This window comes from Podospora bellae-mahoneyi, chromosome 4 (assembly GCF_035222275.1).
Source record: "Podospora bellae-mahoneyi strain CBS 112042 chromosome 4, whole genome shotgun sequence".
Classification (NCBI taxonomy): Eukaryota; Fungi; Ascomycota; class Sordariomycetes; order Sordariales; family Podosporaceae; genus Podospora; species Podospora bellae-mahoneyi.
This window is the reverse complement of record NC_085883.1, coordinates 1673324-1693005: the sequence shown is the minus strand read 5'-3', so window position 1 is coordinate 1693005 and position 19682 is coordinate 1673324. Positions and strand designations below refer to the sequence as shown.

The window sequence follows — 19682 nt, the reverse complement described above, 5'->3', positions numbered from 1 at the left end:
CGATTCAGGGGCAGTTTCAACAACCCTGGAAGCACGAGCAAACGTACGATGCAAGAACTCCTGTGCCTGGAAATGACACTCACCAGCAGTGACCGTGGTGATTCTGGTTGTCTCTTTAAACCAGATTTGAAGGAACCGCCATTTTGGAATAGCTTCTATAGCTGCACTGAATCTATTTACTCGTCAGCGTCTCTTCTAGTGCCATTTGAAGTTTTGGGGCGCCTTGACCACCTCGAAAATCAGATGGATCTGTGACATGGCCATGGATCCGACACGGCGCTCGGCCTTCCTGACTTAGGTCCAATAACAGTTCGTGTGCCGCGGCATGAACGGCCATCAGTTTAACATTCCGACCCCGAAAGGTGCCGGAACTATGACGAATGGAAACCGGTGGCGACCGAATCGGAACGGATGACCCACCCCCGGCGGTTTGCGGCATTGTGGACCTCCCGCACGTACCACAGCGTCGTGGGGGGACCCGAACCATGGCGGCGTTCGCCGCCGTGAATGAGTGAATGATTGGCGCGCGTAAGGCCGTGACCCGCGGAAACCTCTTGAAAATGCTCGATCAGCTGAATCACCATCTCCTTTGGCTACTCACCACAGATACACTAGCGGTGGGATGACTGGCGTTGACTGGATGAAGTTCACGCACAAATATCGCTGACATGGGTCGCTTTTGGTGGGGCATGACGCAGCTGATCGGCCGTGGTGGACCGTGGCACAGTGACCCCGCACTTTCAACTTACAAGTGTACGTCAAAGGGTTCACGCGTGAGAGGATGAGAAAGCCTAGAATCTTTCATTTTCAGGGTCTTGTAATGGTTCGCTATTCGTTCACCCAGTCCCGGTGTTAGTTGGGAATCGGTAAATAACCCGTTCGGAAGACAAGCGTTGTAGTCTGCCCCAGGAACATTGTGATCTGCCGTACCCCGCTGTTAGGGCGAGCGGCCATATCACACAGCAATCTCTAACAGTTAGACGGTGACCTCAACGCCAACGTCCAACGCCAGAGCTCGCCTCAACATTCCATTCTCAGCATCTACCTATCTTCTTTGCCTTAATCAATTCCCGCTCCAATTTGTCATGGTCATCCAATAGCACTCTGCCCATCTGACGCCTGGTGGTCTGGTCACCAGCAAATCTAGGTTGCCAAGGGGGTGGACCACGTCTCTAGCGCTCCCCAAACAGCTGCATCCCGCACAAAAGACGCACGCCATGATCCGCAGAACCGGCACAAACCACGCATTAGGTGGCATCCGGTTTTTTTTTTGCCATCGTATCTGCTGTGTTGCCTGCGTGCCTGCCTCTTTCTCTTGTCCCCCAATCCGCCAGATCTCGGTGTATAAATACCCGCTTGATCTCCCCTCATTTCTCCCTCTTATTCCACCATCAGCTTCCAATCATCTCACACTCATCAATACAAAACCAACAATCAACTCTTAACCAACAAACCCCAAACAACTATCAAAATGGGTGGCTCTTGCAACTGCTCCGGCTCCGCCTCTAGCTGCTCTTGCGGCTCTGACTGTATGTCACCCAATCTCATCACGAACGACCTCTCTCCTGTCTTTCACATTTATTAACAACTCACCTATAGGCTCCTGCTCTGGATGCAAATAAGTCATCCCCTCACTCACACACAACACACACATACACACAACACAAATTTTGCGCGATACCCCTTTTTTCACACTCTCTTCAATCAACACACTTTGTTGCCAGCATGGCATAGGATATCTTGGGTCGGTCGGTCTGTTAGTCGGTTAGGGTTATGATGGGGACACAATCATGAGAATAACACAACTACTTTCCTTTTGACATGCTTTGTATTAGAAGTGAATAAACTTTGTGGAAACCATTTCCCCAATTTTCTGCCCTCCCGTGAAGTGTACATTAGCTCCAGTTTGCAGCTAGGGTTATGTGTGACACTGCTCACATCCTCCACCCACTTCACCTTCTCGCCTTCCAACATCGAAAAAAATGCAAACATTTTCCCATATTTATACTCGACAGTCCAATCGCGCGAGAGATCTCAAACTCTTCATTTTTCCCAATGACACACTAAAAGCGAGCACCAACAATCCCTCACATCTCACATCCGGCCCCACCACCGACCGACCCGACCGGCCGGCCACGGTCCAAGCCCGGCCCCCAAACCAACAACAAACCACCCGTCCCTTCGGCCAAGGAGTTGAGTTGGTCCTGCAAAGTCCACCACCACCAGCAACATCAATGTTTGCTTCTCTCCCTCGGAATTTTCCCATTGGTCTCTTTCTCGGACTCCACAAAACCATTCTATTTTTCCTTCCAGCCCACCCAGACGACGACCGCAAATTGACCACAGCTTGTTTTGAGTGACGAGATCTACTGTACATATCCGTTCCCCATTGCCTATTCCCAAGACCAGGATCAAATGTAAGCTTAACAGAAAGCTGATGCCGAAAAATCCCATTGCTCCAAGGAGCCCGCCTCCTTCGGTGGCCAAACCCGACAACCTCACATCTGATACTAGACTAAAAGTTCGCATAATAACCCAAAACATCTGTCCACACGGAGACGGGAAGGATTTCCAAGATTTGTATACAAAGCCACCTTTTATAAGTGATACATGGCCCCCCCAAGTCCGAGCCCGTGTTCACATGGATGTTTTTGTCCCCCTCATTTTGCTTTCTCACTCTTGACGAACAGTTTGACGACGGGAGCAGCTAGTAAGCGATACACAACACACTTCCGGGAAAGAATGCAACATAACTGAGGATCTCCATCGAAAAGCAACCGCAGTCGCAGCAGGCAGCAAATGAAGACCGGTCGATTGCTACTCTCGGTTACTGTGGGCGTGATAACACGAGTTGATGTAGTAGCGACGGTGGTGAGGGGGAGGGCGGTGGATGTAAGTCTTCGTGTGATCCGACGCTCATAGCATTCATCAACTAACAACCCCAGCCCGCTATCCCACCAAGCAACCTCCACTACGAACCCATCCACCACCTGTCTCCCCGACAAGCCCAAGAACCAGAACCCCCGCGAAGAACGACCATAATAACAGCCCGCACCACCATCACCACCCGCCTGTCCTCCCGAACCCCATCCCCTTCCTCCACAACCGAAGATGACGATACGACAAAAACCGATGACACTCAAACAACCACCAGCGCGGTAGAAACCTCCACAACACTCAGCGCAACAGAAACTACCTCCCCCGCCGCCAGCGCCTCCCCATCCGCAACCGAACCACCCCTTCCCCCTTCAGAAGAGGGAAGCGGTCTATCCCCCGGCACAGCAGCCGGGATAGCAGCCGGGGCAGTCGCAGCCGTCGCTCTCATCGCCCTCATCATCTTCCTCCTCTGGCGCAAGAAAAAAGGCGGGATCCGCGGTGCAGTCGTCACGGCTGATTACCCTGACACGATGAACATGGTTGACAATACCAAGCCGCAGCAATACCCTGAACCGACCCTTCCAGGTGATCTCAGCAGTAGGAACGGTTCTGTCACAAACGATGACCCCTTCTTTCACAAAGACGAGTACGCATTCGCTGCCGCGGGCGCGAGGAGGCAGTCGAGTTTCTCTCCGTCGCAGGTTGGTGTAGCGGTGGGTGGGAGTCCGGGGGGGCAGGGGCAGGGGCAGTATGGGGCTTACCTACCCCCCCTACCAACACAAGAACAACAGAAGTTTGCGATGGTAGGATCGCCGGGTCAAGAGCAGCAGCAGCAGCAGCACATTGCCTTTGCCCAGACTTCACCCGGCCAACCCCAGCAGCAGTTTGCTTATGCCCCGAATCAGGGATACTACCAACAGCAGCAGCAGCAGCAGTACATCCCCTCCTCTCAAGGCGGTGACCTCGGCGCAAACGGCGTGCCCTACCGCCCAGTAAGCGCCTTCACAGCTTATCCTTCCCCAGGGCACCCGATCCTCCCGGTGTCGCCCCTGACGCCCCACCGGCAGTCGCTCGGTATGGCCTCACAGGCATCACCGTATTATCCGCCGCACCCATCACAGCCATCCCGACCACCACAGGGCCCAGAAAATGTTGCGAGCCCGAATCTACCCAACTTCATGATACCCGGGGGCATCAAGTCGAGAGCAATGAGTTTCAGCGCCTCACAGCCGCAGTATGAAGGGGAAGCAAGGCAAGAATGGGCAGCACCACCACCACCCGTCCCAGCAATGCCCACAGCCGTGGCTCTGACCTCACCCCCTCTCTCTCCCCTAAGGAGAAACCCTGTATAGAACCTTTGTAACAACAGAACAGTCGCGTAAATAAAAGTTGTCCTCGTTCAAGTTGCCGTGATCAATTGTCCGGTGATGTCAATGCGATGCTGCCGAGCAAGCTCAAGGATCCCAATTCATATCGAACAACCCCGCCATCCACGCCTCCGGATCCTCGGCATGAAACAACGGCAAGTTAAGCTCATTCGCGTTCCCCGCATCCAGGTACTGTTCCACCGAGCTCGAATGATGCCCCCCGCCGTTCAGATCCACCCCGTCAATCGCCGCCAGCTCCGCCACCCACCCGCTCTTCATCGTCCGCAGCATCATGTTAAACTTGGTGAACCCATCCTCCTCGATCGTCGGGCCCGAGTCTAGCCTTCTTTTGGCGGAGAGCTCCTCAAAGCCTAGCTTGAGCTGGTCGCAGATCCGTAGCAGGTCGAGCTTGTTGCGGACGGCGCGGCGGTCCCAGGCTGGGTCGTCGAGGACGGAGAGCCGGTAGAGGGAGAGGAGGCAGTGGGCCATGTGGCACCAGTAGCTGAACGTCATGCCGATGTAGACGTATGACGGGATGGAGAAGTGGCGGTCGAACCAGTCTTTGATGGCGTTGAGGCAGGCCTCCATGGCGGCGTAGCGCTGGAGGTCGGGGACGGTGGTGGTTGGGGAGATACGGGGCTTGGCAACGGCAGCTTCGTGGATGGCGAGCTCGGTGTAGGAGATGTGGCTGAGGATTGTGTCTGCCATGGTATTATTAGCATTTGCAGTCCTAAATGAAGAGAGAGACGAGGGGAGTAGACTGTACCGTTTTGTTGCAAATGACTGGGGAGCTGGGTCTTGATGTTGGTGAGCTGAGTATGGAGGGCCGAAAGATAGTATGAAGGTGGCGCATTGTCTATTGACTGTGATGTGGCCCTGTTGAGCTGCTCGACGATGAGTTGAATCTTGACCTGAGCAACCAAAAGATCGTCCCCTTCCCACTCGTGCCGCTGGGTAAGGAACTGTAAGCTTTCTTCCATGTGAGACGTCCAGGTTAGGGCGTCCAGCCTCTTTAGGGAATGAGATATCTGAGATGTGAGCAGGAAACACGCCAGCACGGCTCGTCGTTCCTCCATCGTCTTTTCTCTTGGTGGAGGGTGGAAGGCTGTCTTCAAACACGCTGAAATGTACGGCTCACTAGGAACTTTGTTCAAGCCAAGATCAAATACTAGTGACTTTGCGAGCGATGCCAGAAGTGAAAGGATGGGTTTTTCCCGCTTTATGTGATAATGAGTCCTGCATCTGGGTCAGCACCTTGCACATTCAGGTCAGACAGACAACAATCTCACCAGCCCATGATGACCAAGAGGCCAAAAAGAAGGTCTAAGCTCTTCTCATGTTCCATGACCATCTTCTGGGCAATGAACTTCTTGATTGACTCGCTCATCACAAGACGTCGATCCACGTTCTTGGAGGTGACAGTCATGATGCTGAACCACAAAAAGGGATATGTTTTTCGAAGCCGTTCCTCCGTCATGTTGGATGGCAGGTATACAAATGGGAGGAAGATCAACATATACTTTCTGAACGTCACCAGTCCATCAGCAGCTTCGGATGGACTTGGCTGATAGGTGCAATACGGGATGGCTGGCGGCTCGACCGGCGGGGGGGTTGGTGAGCGCGGTCCCACATTTTGAGGCTCAAATTTGCTGCCAAGGAGAGTACCGCGAGCGACAGGCGTTGGACGGCCTTTTCCATGAGCCGGATGACAGTCTGGTAGCTGGGGAGGCAAAACAGCAACTGGCACCGGATGTGGTGAATGATCACCCGCAACACTGGCCGCCGAACGAGCACTTGGTGCCGGTGTGCTAGAAGCAACAGACGGCTCACCTGGAGAAGGAGCCGTGCCACCCGGTCCGGCCTGATGACGGAGAAGAGATACAAGGTCCTCTAGCTTAGCCTCAAGCTGGGCGGCACGGGAGACATGGGTACGCTTGCCATTTCTCTTCCTGACCGAGACTGATGGGATGCACTCTTTCCGTAACCGATGACATCTGGTTTCATGTCAGCGTCCAAACAATGGATGGAGCAATCTGTCAACGAAATAGAGGGGACCCCATGGGGAACTACAAGTGGAACGACGATCACCGAAGCCAACGGCGGAGTTGAGCCTCGTCCGGACCTGTAACCCGGACCCGGTGCTCCGGGATACAGAGCCGCCAACCTGGGACGGGATAGGCGCCGTGGGGAAATGCGGGCAACCGCATACCATCATGCACACCTAGGTGGGGACTTGACCCGTCCCGGCACGGCGGTTTCAAGCTGTTTTGAGCAGGTGACTAATCCCGTTCCTGTCTGTTTAACGGTCGTATGCTTATAGGATTGAAAGAGTACAAACAGTAGGAGGCAGTTGAGCCATCACAACTCGGCCGAAAGTCCTCTCGGCCATTATAAGAGTGAAAACGGTGTTGGCCTACCTCTCACAGTCGGCACCGCCGGTCCGGTAGATACACCTACACTTCGCCCTCGCACAATTTGTGCAAGCCCTCCCGTACGGGGCCGGCATCCCATTGACCGAGCCGTTAGCTGTCGTCGTTGAGGAGGACGATGCTGTCTCCATGATGTTGGAGGAACACTCTCGGAAGGGTTAGGGTTGAATGTTCAAGACGTTGGCTGCGCAAAAAGGGGCACGCAAACCGAGAAGGAGACGGGCACGGTTTCGGCCGGAATACCGGTTTCCGATATCCCGCACGGTTGAGAGAGAGCGCCAATCTGAACGAGGAAAACTAGCAACGTTGAGAGAAGGAGAGTAAAAGAGTGACAATGGATTCAGCAGCCGGAATGGGTGGTATTGGAGGGCATTGGAGGAGGATTCGTGGCCATGTTGAATGAATGGGATCTCGATGCAAACTTGCCCGGTGAGCTCGGAAGTCGGGAAATCTCGATTTGTCCGAACTCCGCTCCACATGCCTGTGGAGCCGAAGCTTCCATTCCGGATCGCCCGGAAAGGAGTGGCATTGTCAGGGTTAGGGTTTGTGTTGTTGATCTCCACTTTTGACGACACTCTTGGTTCCGGCCGAATTGCTGCCAGGTTGTTGTAGGATTAGATACTTGATGTGATGCAATAAATTCGACCGCCGTATCTCCTGTTGCTCCTCTGTGGTTTGAATCAGCGAAAGAGAACCAATGTGCTGTGGATTCTCAGTGGTTAGCTTGTCGTTGCGATGACCCTCACGCTTACTTGCTAAGGAAAGGCGTCATCCATGGATGCGTACAAGCACTCCATGTGGTGTTGTAGGGCTGAATGATCGGCCACTACGCACGTTGCTACATGCGATGAAGTTTCGTGATGAAGCTTATGGCCCACGCGTTAAGCAAAAGTGGAAGGAGCAACTAGCGCTGCGGCCCTTACACTGAAGGCCGAAAATGACGGCGATTCCGCCCTGCTCCAGCCCAAGTGACCTACCGCCCTACAGTAGTTGCAATGGCACCTCCGTCGGCGAGTGATATGGATCTATGTCTCTGTAGACGCGACTGGTTGAGTTGTTACTTAACAGTCCTCAGTACAACAACTGCCCTTTCGACCTAGTCGACTTTCTCGATGCACTTTTTTGACTGGGCTTCAAATACGACAAATTTATTTTTGCCCGAACTTGGTAAGCCTCCATGTAAAGACGACTGACAACAACGGCATCATCATCATCCTAGTACTCCTGCTCGTGTAAATCGCCGCCATTGCGATGGAGAGAGGGTCGCTTTCCCATCGTCGTCTGCCTTCAGATCCAGAACTCGATAGATTCCCCGGGCCTTCAAGAGCTGCGACAAGAAGCGATGGCCCCTCAAGTCAGCCAAGTCCCTCGAATGAGTTTACCGTGCCCAAGACTACCGAGCCCGAATATGTCGAAGGATTCAAGCCGGCCGCCTTGCTGGCCTCTGTCACAGTCGTTGTCTTTTTGATGATGCTTGATACCTCCATCCTCGCCACTGCAGTGAGTACCGCTATCAAAGCGCGCCTTTTCTCCAGATACAGGTCGCTAATCTGTCGGAAATAGATACCTCGCATTACGGATGAGTTCGAATCCCTTGAAGACGTCGGATGGTATGCCGCCATCTACCAACTCGCCAGCGCCGCCCTTCAACCCCTCACAGGCAAGATTTACCAGAAGTTCAGCACCCAATGGACCTTCATCACCTTCTTCGCGATCTTCGAGATTGGTTCTGCCATCTGCGGCGCCTCAGTCGCCTCGTGGATGCTCATCACTGGTCGCGCTATCGCCGGGATCGGGGGGGCGGGCCTCATCAACGGAGCTCTCACCATCCTCGGAACATCAGTACCCATGAGTCGGCGGCCAACATACACCGGAATCATGATGGGCTTCTCGCAGCTTGGCATCATTGCTGGTCCCCTCGTTGGTGGAGCCTTTACCTCTCACGTTTCCTGGCGCTGGTGCTTCTACATCAACCTCCCAATCGGCGCTCTCGTCATCGTTGCGCTCTCCTTTGTCCACATCCCAGACGCCTTCCAGAAACGGCGCGCTATGGACGTCCTTCGTCGCATCCACATCGAGCTCGACCTCCTCGGATTCGCACTTCTAGCACCCGCAGCTGTCCAGCTGATGCTAGCGCTGTCATGGGGCGGTGACAAATACCCATGGAACTCCCCCATCATCATTGGCCTCTTCTCCGGAGCTGGCGCAACGACGATAGTCTTCCTCATCTGGGACTGGTACCTCGGCGACGTAGCCCTCGTCCCATTCTCCCTCGTTACCCAACGACAAGTCTGGACCAGCGCCATCACAAACTGCTTCCTCCTCTTCATTGTCTACGTCGCGAGTTTCTTTTTGTCAATATACTTCCAAGCTGTCCACGGCGCAACCCCCATCATGTCAGGCGTGTACGTCATGGCCAGCATCGTCAGCCAGCTCATCCTAGCCGTCATCGTCGGTCCGCTTGGTAAGTCCCTCCCCTCCCCTTTCTCCCCACTCCCCAAAGCTAACCGTCGCCCTCCCCTCATCAGTTCAAAAAACGGGCTATGTAATCCCCTACACCATCTTCTCTGCCTCCATCGGCGCCGTCTCCAACGGTCTCTGCTCAACCTTCACCCCCACCACGCCTCCAGTGCAGTACATCCTCTACCAAATCCTCGGCGGCATCGGCCGCGGCGCGGGAATGCAGATGCCCCTCCTAGCAATCCAAGCCATCCTCCCGCCGCAGGACATAGCAATGGGGACTTGCATCCTGGTCTTTGTCCAAAACCTCGGTATCTCCATCCTCCTTGCTGGAGCTAACACCATATTTGGGGAAAGCCTTCAAAATGAACTATCCCAAGCAGTTCCGTACAGCAGGGAGATCCTCCAAGCGGGCGCGACGAGATTTAGGGAGGTGGTCAAAGAGGGGGATTTGGATGTTGTGTTGGAGGCTTGGTCGAGGAGTATAGGTAAGGTGTTTTACATGGCTGCTGCAGCGGGAGGGGTGGCGGTTTTTACGGCTTTAGGGATGGGGTGGGTTGATATTAGGAAGGGTAAGGCTGGTGGGAGGGGGAGGGGAGCTGAAGGTGACCTGGAGGATGACTAGGAGGGTCCGCCGGTGATTCCAGAGGTGGATGTCGATGAGGAGGGGTATGAGCTGTCGGAGATTGTGCTTGAGGGGGCAAGCAGAAGGGTGTCCAAGGTGGGGAATGATTCGGTGTTGAGGAGTGCGTTTGGAAAGTAGGAGAGGAGGGTTGGAAATGGATGGACTGCTTGGGTTATCTTTCCAGGAAAGGAGCTTGGTTGATAGCATGCCGTTGGGGTCTTAAGAATCTAGGTTTGGAGTCTTGGGGAATGGCAAGGAGTCGAGGATGAGATACCCAGATGGAGTTCAGGTGCTTTTGTTCGGGCGGTCCTGTAATTTTCCTTATAGATATCTGGATGACGGCAATACACCACAGAAATTAAAGTAATCAGGTAATTGTACAACGACATGAAGATAGGGAAAATGGCTCTTTGACCTGTCATCTCCCATACATTCAAGGTTATTGACGGAACGCTATTGCAGGTCACCAGCAGCATCGAACACGTGACTTCAAGTTTGACATCGACAATCATTCCTGCAAGAGCTCTTCCAGTCGTCCATCAATCGTCATCAACATCATCCATCATTCATCCATTGCCAAAAGCCCAACAAAAGTAAATAGCATCCATCTCCAATCAACGATAACCGTCTCCCAACGCCAACAACCATCACCAAAACCATCAACATCTCTTCCCCATCTCCCAGCTTCTGATCGCCAAGAGGACAGTGAAAAAATTGGTAGCGTCTCTTTGAGTAGCGTGTCATCCTTAGTGCAGGGGCCATGCTAATCTTCTCTGTATCGTTTCAAATTGACCAAATGCCCCGAAGGGCGAGGAAAGAAAAGAAGAAACCGATCAAAATCTGGCTGGGTGGCCGAGATTAAATATCCCTTCCCAAAGTGGCCTGTGCACGCTTGCAAATCTTGGAGCGTTGTGTGAAATGTCTGTGCTTTCTCGGACCACATAGTGGGGCTGGTGAATGGTATGGTGGTGTGGCGGGTGGGTGGAAGTCTGTGGCTGTGGTTGGCGGCGGCAGGCAGCGTCATCGCATTGGCGGACAGTTGAAGGTTGAAGATAAGGGAGCGCAATCGCATCGCATCGCGTAGACGCCAGGAACGAATATCACAGCAAACCCCGACGGGGGGGAAACCAACAATACCAACCAAGCTCGACGAACAAACTGATGATATAGCTACCTAATCCCACCACCCAGTTCATCAACCACCACCCCCGTCATCCACCCCAACCCACCAGTCCACCGATCACCATTCCCTCCCGTCCCCAATCATGAAGCCAATACCCCTCCTCTCCACCATCTTCCTCCTCCTAGGAATAGCCTCAGCCTGTAAGCACACCCCCCAACCCCCAACCCCAACCCCTCTCCCCGTTTTTCCTTTCTTCCCACTAACCCTCCCCTCCCCTCTGTCCAGCCGCCCCAACTTTCTGCAAATGCACCTGCTTCACAAACAGCACCATCATCCCCCTCGGCCCCCTCCACGACAACCCCCCCTCCCCCAACCCACCCCCCGGCTTCCTCTCCCCCCGAGCCTCCTCCTCCTCCTGCACCCAATGTAACCGCGCCTTCTGCCTCAAATACAACCTACCCATCTGCAAAGACGCCGAAGAAAAAGACGTCGTCACCTCCTGTTTCCAGCGCGACAGCAACAAGGACAAGATCATAGTCTGGGGCTTCATCCTCGGCACCGCCGGCCTGCTGAGCTGGGCGGGGGTAAAAAGGGTTATTGACTCGAGAATGGAAAGACAGAGGCAAGAACGTGGGAATGAGGGGGGAAGGGGGATAATGGGGGTGATAGGGGGGTTGGTTTCCGGTGGGAATGCCCAGAGAGGGGAAAATATTGGTGGAGGGGGGCTCACGAGGAGAGGTACTGGTGGAGGAGGAGGCGAAGGGCAGGGGACGTACAGTCCTTTGGGGGAGGGCGGTGGTGCACGATGAAGGAGATGTGTAATAGGAGATGGATGCCATGATGCGACGCGGTGTTTTTGGCGTTTGAACGGGAATACAACTTGGGTTTGGCTCTGTTAAAAGGAATACATATCATACGACGACGTGTTATGGCCTTAATGGACAACTGAGTCGGGCTTGGTCTATTGAAAGTAGAACACATGACACCGAGCATGTTTACAAGATCTTTTTCATTTCTTTACATTACTCCCCCCCTACGGGAACCACCTTGCTCGCAAAAAACGGTTTCATTATGCGGCACTCGACCACCACCCCTCCATCAACCCCGATTTTGTTGTTGACCAAAAAAAACCGACATGGAACCCTGCTCATGTTTATTCCCCAAGCTTGCTTTTTTTCTCCCTTCCCATGATACGACGCACTTTTTTTGCCTTCCTGCTTTTGAAATTCCCATTCCTTCCGCTTTTTGTGTTTTCATTGCCCAATGCTAAACCCAGAAACCCCTTGTCGAGGTAAAAACTCCCGAAAGTACAAAGTATTCCCCATCCGGTCAAAGGTGAGATCCTAATCCTCCTCCAACGGGGTGGTCTTGGCCTCGGCAGCGGCCTCCTTGCCAGCGTTGACCTTGCGGCGCTCGCGAACGGCGGCGGCGAGGTCCTCGAGGACGGCCACAGTGTTCTCCCAGTTGATGCAGGCATCGGTGATGGAGACGCCCTTCTTGAGAGCGGCAGGGCCCTCGGCAGGTACCTTCTGGTTGCCCTCGTTGATGTTGGACTCAATCATGACACCAATGATGGCGGTCTCGCCCTCGCGGAGCTGCTCGGCGACGGTGGCGGCCACCTTGGGCTGGTTGCGGTGGTCCTTGTTAGAGTTACCTAAATATTATCAGCAAAGATGTTCCTGTTATGGTTCATCCGAGCAAGGACATACCGTGAGAGCAGTCAATCATGATAGCGAGCTTTTGACCCTTCTTGACAAGGGTCTCCTTGGCAGCCTGGACGCTGGCCTTGTCGTAGTTGGTGCCCTTGGTGCCACCTCTGAGAATGACGAAACCGTGCTCGTTCCCGCTGGTACGAGTGATGGCAGCAAGACCCTGCTTGGTTACACCCATGAAGTGATGCTTGGCAGCGGCAGCACCGATGGCATCGATAGCAACACCAAGACTGCCATCGGTTCCGTTCTTGAAGCCGATGGGGAAGGACAGGCCAGAGGCGAGCTCACGGTGGAGCTGAGACTCGGTGGTACGGGCACCGATGGCACCAACTGAGATCAGGTCGGCCAAGAACTGAGGAGAGATGGTGTCCAACATCTCGGTAGCGATGGGCATGCCGGTGGAGGTGAGGTCACGGAAGAGCTGTCTGGATACGCGGAGACCCTTATTGATCTTGAAGGTCTCATCGATATCAGGGTCGTTGATCAGACCCTTCCAGCCAACGGTGGTGCGTGGCTTCTCGAGGTAAGCGCGCATGACGATGACGAGGTCCTCTGAGAGCTTGTCGGAGAGAGCCTTGAGTCTGTGTGCGTACTCAATGGCGGTGGCGGGGTCGTGGATGGAGCATGGGCCGACGATGACTAGGAGACGGTCGTTGCGGCCCATGATGACGCCGACGGCATCACGTCTGCCCTTTACTACTGTTTGCAGAGCATCCTCGGTGATGGGGATCTCAGAAATAAGAAGGGCAGGGGGAATGAGGGGATCTTGACCCAACACTTTTGAACGAGTTAGTGACTGTTAAGCGCGTGCGTCTGAGGTGGATCGTACCTCTCATGTCATCGGCCTGAAGAGGCGCCATCTCGAGTCCGGGCATGGTGAGCGATGTATATTATAGGGTATCACAAAACGGTTGCGTGTCGAATGAAAGCAAGACAGCCCAAAAATCCGGGTGAGGGTGTGTTGTGAAGGACGAGAAGAGACAACACGAAGCGATGTTCTCCAGAGGTGATGTTGTAGCTGCAAGTAGCAGGGAAGGTGCGGCCAGTTTGGAGGGTGAGATGGGCTGGGGTAGGTTCTTTAAGGCAAAAATTGGGTTGACCTCTGAGATCCGAGCAATTACAATTGTAGTGGGCCAGGTGCAGCAACAAAAGAAACCGAGGAGCTTGAACTTCGATAAACCAATTAAAAGGGGCTTAACTGATAAAGCTTCGCAATTGGAATATTTGAATCGGGACAATTCTGGTATCTCTGGAGCAAGTGGGAGATGAGATGATATTGACTTGTTCAAGTGACTCAGACGGTGCCCCAGTTCAGTGTCCCAAGACCAATATCGGTCCGGGGCGGGATGTCGGGCACTAAAATTTCCAAATGGTAACAATCCCTACCTGTACGTTGAACGCCGTGGCTGAGTTGACATGCCATCGCGAGCTCCAAGCAATGAGCGAGATATACCTTGAGACATTTGCAAGTTTCAGCATTCTGCGTAGGCAGCTCATGAAATCCAACCTACGATCCAATACTGAGAGCATCAACAGGCTGGCGGGTGAACCTGACGGGAAGAGGAATTGGCCACCCCCGGCCACTAAGACGATCCCTTCCACGCATGTGTGTCCGAAGACGGAGGCAAGCAGCTGAACAACAAATGTCTTTGGCCAAATCCTAGGCTCAATGCAGCAGGGTGTCCGGGCGACGAGTTTGGAAATGCGCCGTTGTAGCGGGTAGCAACTTCGAGGGTGGGGGAGGGGTAAACTTTTTTTGACGATGCAATGCTTCACCGCCTTCCATTCGTGGCCATCAAGCAGACGTGTAATCAACCTCGCAGCTCATATTGAGCCTCCGCCACCGCCCCGTGTATCAACCTGGATATGCTCTTCGAGCATTTGTGCTTCTTTGCAACACCCTGCTTATGATTGGCCAGAAGAGAATGGGATTGTCGTCAGTTGTGTGAAAGTGCGACACGGAAGATACTCGAGACCAAACCGCAAGATTTGGAGAAATTTGGAGACAGCAACGAGCCTCCGATTCCCCAAAAGAGGATAGACTGCTTGGTTGGATCCGAAGTTAACGGCTGGGTCCTCCGGGTTCCGGATCCGTACCCTTGGTTTGCATCACACAGCAGATGCTCGAAGGTGACGCATAACCAAGGGTCCCATCAATGCTCGATGTCATGAGCCTAGCAGAGTGCCACATCGGCCACTTGGCGATAATGAAGCCTTTCCACTCCCCAGACGACCGAGGTCTAGCAGGTCGTGATGTTGTGCTTGTGATGCCGACGGACTGGCGGGCTTCTGCTCCACTGGTCCGCAAAAAGGCCGGACCTAAGGGCGACAAACCCGCGAGACCGGCCGTTCTTTATCGCTGACTGCCGGGTTCCAGGCCACGGCTACCGAAGCCATTGTCGGCCGGGGCCGAGACCGGATGGTGATATGAGCATGAGTATTTTGAGTCGGCCGGCGACAGTCATATCTTGAACCCTGCATGTTCTTTGATGCTCCCACAGTCCCGACCAAGTGGCACTGAAGACATGTTCTTCAATGCTTCTTACACGTTTTGAATCTTCCGGGACTGGAACCACACGAGTCAGCAATAACACCATTGTCCGATACACCCACTATCCACCCATGATAAATCTCTCATCAAATTCATGATTCCATCAGACCCGATCACCGATGTCCCCTCCCTACTCGTGGACGGCCTCTCGAGGACCGGCCGTTGACCAACGACCACCAACGGCCACTGGTTCCCAGCCAACCTCGCATGGCCAGACCGTAAATTATGCGTCAGCTTGTTATTATCCATCCTATTTGTTTGCCATCCAGATTCCAAAATGGGACAGAGACAACAAACCGGAAATGGACGCGGTGGACAGTTCTTGAAGCAATTCTGAAACTGACGAGCTTCTTAACGGGACTTGACTGGTGAATAAGGCTTCCCAGCGAGCCGGGAGCACTGACGGTTGACGCCCGCCCCATGTTTATGGGGATGTCCGTGCATGTGATGCGTCTGAATGGAGGTGGGGTCAACACGAAGAAGCAAGGTGAAATGCTTCTCTTTTCTGGCCAGGCATCTCGACAATGCTTTAGGTATTTTGGATGGCTAACTACCAGATACCTATCCCTCGATGCCCTCACCCTGCAGCTCCTTCCCCTTTCCTGTTCATCCTGCTTCTCTTGTGTCTCCTGTTGAACCAGGCAGCTGTGACCCCCTGTTGCATCTGACGTCGGCTGTTGCCCAGCCCCTCATCGAGGTCGTCGTTGTTCTTCAGCTTGCAGTGTTTGTCTCACACTGCATATTCGGACGGACAAAAGTTTTGTTCTCTCCATCATCCGCGCTCTTTGTCATTCTGCCCACCAACGATCACATCAACGAGCCAAATTAGGTATTCAGCAAGTTGCATCGACATCGACTTCTCATATCATATTCCTGCCCGTATCGATAAGATAGCATCGTCGGGACTTGGCTATCGCTTGCCTGTTCCCGGGGAGTGGGACAGCACGTTCCAGGTTTTGGGGTCGTGCTAGTGAGAAACTTGGAGTAAGGAGCCAACCACCACCTACTGTCATGTCTCTCGCTAACAGCCATTTGAACCCCAGCAGGGGCTGAGAGGACGGCCAAGGCCCAGCCCCAGACCTCCAATCCAGCCTGCCTGCCATCCCTCCCGTCAGCCCTTCCAGACTCCGCCCCCTCCTTTCCTCTGTTCTTCTTGCAAGACATTGAGAACGATACATGGTATTGAAGGGTATCGTCGGCAATTTTTTTTAAAACATTCGTTCGCTATACGCACCGCGCAAAATCATTTCATCGACGACCATCATCTCGAATTTGCCGGCTCTCCGACTCCGCTCAATCATTGATAAACACGCAGTATACGACTCCGGTTGCTTGCGAACGGCACTGGTCGAGAGGTACAGACATAGAGGGGACGCCTCCCAGAGCCTCATCGTCTACCAATTGCGCCATGTTGTCCAACGAGAGCTGGCCTGCGCTCCAGCGCAAAAGGGGGAGAGAAGAGGACCTTGCCGAGATATCCCCTGGTGGTAGGCTTGGCTTCACTGAACACAGGAGTGTAAGTCTTGTCGCATCCCATCAGAGTCGACATAGCCGGGACGTAGCTAACATCTAGTGACCCAGAAACGCCTCCAAGCCCTTCCACTTAGGACGTCTCCCCCATCTAAGCGATGGGCCGAACCACCAAGATTCCATGCGCCGCCAACAACATTCATCATCCCGAGCCAACCACGAACCATCACGCCAAACAGTTCGGATTCTGAGGAGCCAGGTCATTTTGCCTTCGCCGAGGAGCCAGAGATCGTCACAGTTCCGACCCTACAATCCCCCGTCAATGTTAGTATCACCATGGCAGACATGGACATGGACATGGACATGATGGACACCGCCCCCGAGCCAAACCCGAACCACCTCAACGCTTTCCAACCGGAGCCACTTCCCAGTGTCACCGGTCGCATCCCGACACCAATACACTGCAGCTTTGCAGCTCAGGTTCGAGGCCAAAACTGGAACGAGGCCCACGGTGCGCTGGCAACAACACCGGAAGAACCCACTTCCATGGCCTTTGACAGCAACGGTATGGCTGACGTTGCCGTGGCCCACGACTCGAATCCGACCACCAACGCTCTGGCAATGGCGGATTGGAATCACATCCAGAACCGCCGGCTGCCATCCCCGATCAGCGAAACCGGCGGTGAAGACAGCCCAGCCATGGTGCTTGATTCGTGCTGCTCCCCTCACCCTATCACCACATCCCCGAGCGGACATCTCAGCCACTTGACGCACGAGCACCCGTTGCTGGCATCGATGAGGGAGCAATCTCCGCGACCGGGTTCACCAAATGGAGGAATGGAGGTGGAATCGGGCTCGCCATCACCGAAACGGGGGCACGCGAGGTCGAGACATACGGTCAACTCGTGGACCGCGGTGCCGCCGGGAGTGAAGAGGTCGTTCAGTATAGGGTACCGGGCGGATTGTGATAAGTGCAGGATGAAGGTGCCGGGGCATTTTAATCATATCATCATTTCTTAGAGGGATGAAGCTGATGGGAGGTGGAAGAGTAGTGTTGAGGGGGTGAGGGAGAGGATTGGGGGTCATGGGGAACAAGAGAAGGGATGGCTTGGTGGTAGGAGGATTTGTGCTGCTTGTTGTTAAAGGGGAGGTTGCCTGACAAATGATTTGCGGTTGATACCAAGGAAGCGTAATTAGGTTTTGGTTCTCACTCGTTTGCTTTTTTTCTGCTTTTGGTCACTGTATAGGGCTTGGGATGGATACGCTCTTTTGTTGCCTTTGGGCCGGCTCTTGTGTTTTGTTTGGGACGGCTGAAGGAGAGGAAGGGACAGCATTGGTATTTCGTGCAACGCGCACACACATCATTGCCAGTGAGCAAAGTGGCTTCTTTTGTGTATAGTTTGGGAATGGGACAGCGAGCGAGTAGGGGAATTGGGAGTTGAGATGTCAAATTGGGAGGGGAGTGGAATCGGACACAACACACAGCTGGAATTTCTTATATCCAGTAATTTGCATTGGTTGAGGCATTAGTATCTTTCCTGATGAGAAAAAGAATACAAAGCGGAACGTTGATATCATACTCTTCCTTGACTGTGCTGTCTTGGGATGTGAGACATGGGAGAGACATGGGAGAGACATGTGTGGGCTTCACTGAAGCGTATGACTACATGAACAAGTACCACACATAATCTACTCCTCTGCTCTCAATTCAACATCAAATGACTTCCACTATGGTGGGTGTACATGTATGTACAAGATGATGAATATGTCATACAAAAAAAACAAAAAAAAAACGCCGGAGTTATGCAACGGTTTCCTTTTTCTCCTAATACACTATCGATACAAGCAGCGCCTCTTTCACAAAGCGGCCTGCTGGTCACAATCCCTCTTTGAAAGTGGTGATTATGGTTGCGTTACAACCCGTCCAGCCCACCATCTTCATCCCTTTGCATTTCGAACCTTTCCTCCCAGTCGACAACACAGCCCTCATCACCAGCCAACACGGTCATTATATACCTCTGGTTGTGTGGTAGTAGGTCTCTACCAAAACCACCCCTTCTTCTTCTTCTTCTCCCCCTCCTGTTTCTCCTCCAACCCAATCCGATCCAACGCCCCACCCCTCCTCTCATTCTCCTTCTCCTTTTCAAACGCCTCCCTCACCTTCTCCTTCAACCCCCTGGCCACCCCCCTCCCCTCCGACGCCCGGACAAGATCGCTATCCCTCACCCCCATCCCATCATCCTCCTCACTCAACGACTCCCACCCTAACCTCCTCTCCTTACCCATCACCTCCTCCCCTTCCTCCTCCTTTTTCAGATTAGCAGTCAGCCAAGTCCAGAGTCCCTTCTTCTTTTCCCCCTCTCCCTGTTGCTCTGGCACCGGCGCAGCAGAAGAAGGCCAGCTCACAACCTCCGTCACACTTGGAGAGTGTGTCCTTTCCGCAGGAGCGAACCCGCTGGGGATCTTCTCAAAGAACGACGTCTTCCCCGCCATTCCTTGCTGCCGCTCTCTTTCCATAACTTCTTCTACAAGCGCGATTTGGTCCTCGTCCGCCTTGCCAGTCATGTACGCCAGTCTGGCCTGGGCGAGCTCGTCGGCCTCGAGTTGCTTTTGGGTCTCGATCCATTCTGCTTTGCGCTTGCGGTTGAGGACCATCATGTCGTAGAAGGTGTAGGCTGTTGCTACTATGCCGAGGCCTGGATGGAGAGAGTTAGTGACATACACCTGAAAAGGGGAGGGGGATGGGGGTTAAGTACCGGAGAAGCCTATCAGTGCCATGACTGACAAACGGTGCCCCTTGTCGGCTAGGGAGCGGCCTACGGCGAGGTACTGCTCTAGCTTGGAAACATTGGCGAGTTTGGCTCTTTGGTGGGCGGCGCGGAGGCGGGCGACTTTTTCGTCGGGGGTTTCGACCCGGATTGGGTTCCCTTCTGGAGAACCCCCTGATGGGGGCAGGGAGGTGTTGGGGGGTTTGCTGAAGCGGGCGGTTTTGGAGTCGGCGTGGGGGGTTGTGGCTGTGAAGCGGGTTGCGTCGGAGACGCTGCGAGGGGTGGTGGATATTGGCATGG

The 19682-nt window shown here is 53.8% G+C and overlaps 7 protein-coding genes across 7 annotated transcripts; 4 read left to right on the top strand and 3 right to left on the bottom strand.

Annotated features, from left to right (window-relative positions):
• Nucleotides 1–2799: 2799 nt before the first annotated feature.
• QC761_403519 (uncharacterized protein) lies at nucleotides 2800–4229 on the top strand (the record flags this gene model as incomplete). Its single annotated transcript, XM_062878638.1, has 3 exons — nucleotides 2800–2892; nucleotides 2946–3647; nucleotides 3705–4229. The coding sequence occupies 3 exons, from the start codon at nucleotides 2800–2802 to the stop codon at nucleotides 4227–4229; spliced, it is 1320 nt and encodes a 439-aa protein (XP_062732198.1).
• Nucleotides 4230–4331: 102 nt separating this feature from the next.
• Nucleotides 4332–6804, bottom strand: QC761_403520 (uncharacterized protein; the record flags this gene model as incomplete). The annotated part of the gene is made up of 4 exons (XM_062878639.1): nucleotides 4332–4945; nucleotides 5011–5480; nucleotides 5534–6238; nucleotides 6662–6804. The coding sequence occupies 4 exons, from the start codon at nucleotides 6802–6804 to the stop codon at nucleotides 4332–4334; spliced, it is 1932 nt and encodes a 643-aa protein (XP_062732197.1).
• A 501-nt stretch (nucleotides 6805–7305) lies between these two features.
• Nucleotides 7306–10147, top strand: QC761_403530 (uncharacterized protein). Its single transcript, XM_062878640.1, has 3 exons — nucleotides 7306–8173; nucleotides 8237–9137; nucleotides 9202–10147. The coding sequence occupies exons 1-3, from the start codon at nucleotides 7925–7927 to the stop codon at nucleotides 9756–9758; spliced, it is 1707 nt and encodes a 568-aa protein (XP_062732196.1). The 5' UTR covers nucleotides 7306–7924; the 3' UTR covers nucleotides 9759–10147.
• Nucleotides 10148–10702: 555 nt separating this feature from the next.
• On the top strand, nucleotides 10703–11829 carry QC761_403535 (uncharacterized protein). The gene is made up of 2 exons (XM_062878641.1): nucleotides 10703–11081; nucleotides 11167–11829. Exons 1-2 carry the CDS (start codon nucleotides 11024–11026, stop codon nucleotides 11688–11690), a joined length of 582 nt encoding a protein of 193 aa, XP_062732195.1. The 5' UTR covers nucleotides 10703–11023; the 3' UTR covers nucleotides 11691–11829.
• On the bottom strand, nucleotides 11785–15951 carry ARO4 (3-deoxy-7-phosphoheptulonate synthase). The gene is made up of 3 exons (XM_062878642.1): nucleotides 13423–15951; nucleotides 12591–13370; nucleotides 11785–12535 (listed from the first exon to the last, which is right to left on the bottom strand). The coding sequence occupies exons 1-3, from the start codon at nucleotides 13466–13468 to the stop codon at nucleotides 12225–12227; spliced, it is 1137 nt and encodes a 378-aa protein (XP_062732194.1). The 5' UTR covers nucleotides 13469–15951; the 3' UTR covers nucleotides 11785–12224.
• On the top strand, nucleotides 15082–18199 carry QC761_403550 (uncharacterized protein). Its single transcript, XM_062878643.1, has 2 exons — nucleotides 15082–16660; nucleotides 16726–18199. The coding sequence occupies exons 1-2, from the start codon at nucleotides 16553–16555 to the stop codon at nucleotides 17632–17634; spliced, it is 1017 nt and encodes a 338-aa protein (XP_062732193.1). The 5' UTR covers nucleotides 15082–16552; the 3' UTR covers nucleotides 17635–18199.
• A 455-nt stretch (nucleotides 18200–18654) lies between these two features.
• On the bottom strand, nucleotides 18655–19680 carry QC761_403560 (uncharacterized protein; the record flags this gene model as incomplete). The annotated part of the gene is made up of 2 exons (XM_062878644.1): nucleotides 18655–19310; nucleotides 19371–19680. The coding sequence occupies 2 exons, from the start codon at nucleotides 19678–19680 to the stop codon at nucleotides 18655–18657; spliced, it is 966 nt and encodes a 321-aa protein (XP_062732192.1).
• Between the last annotated feature and the right edge of the window lie 2 nt (nucleotides 19681–19682).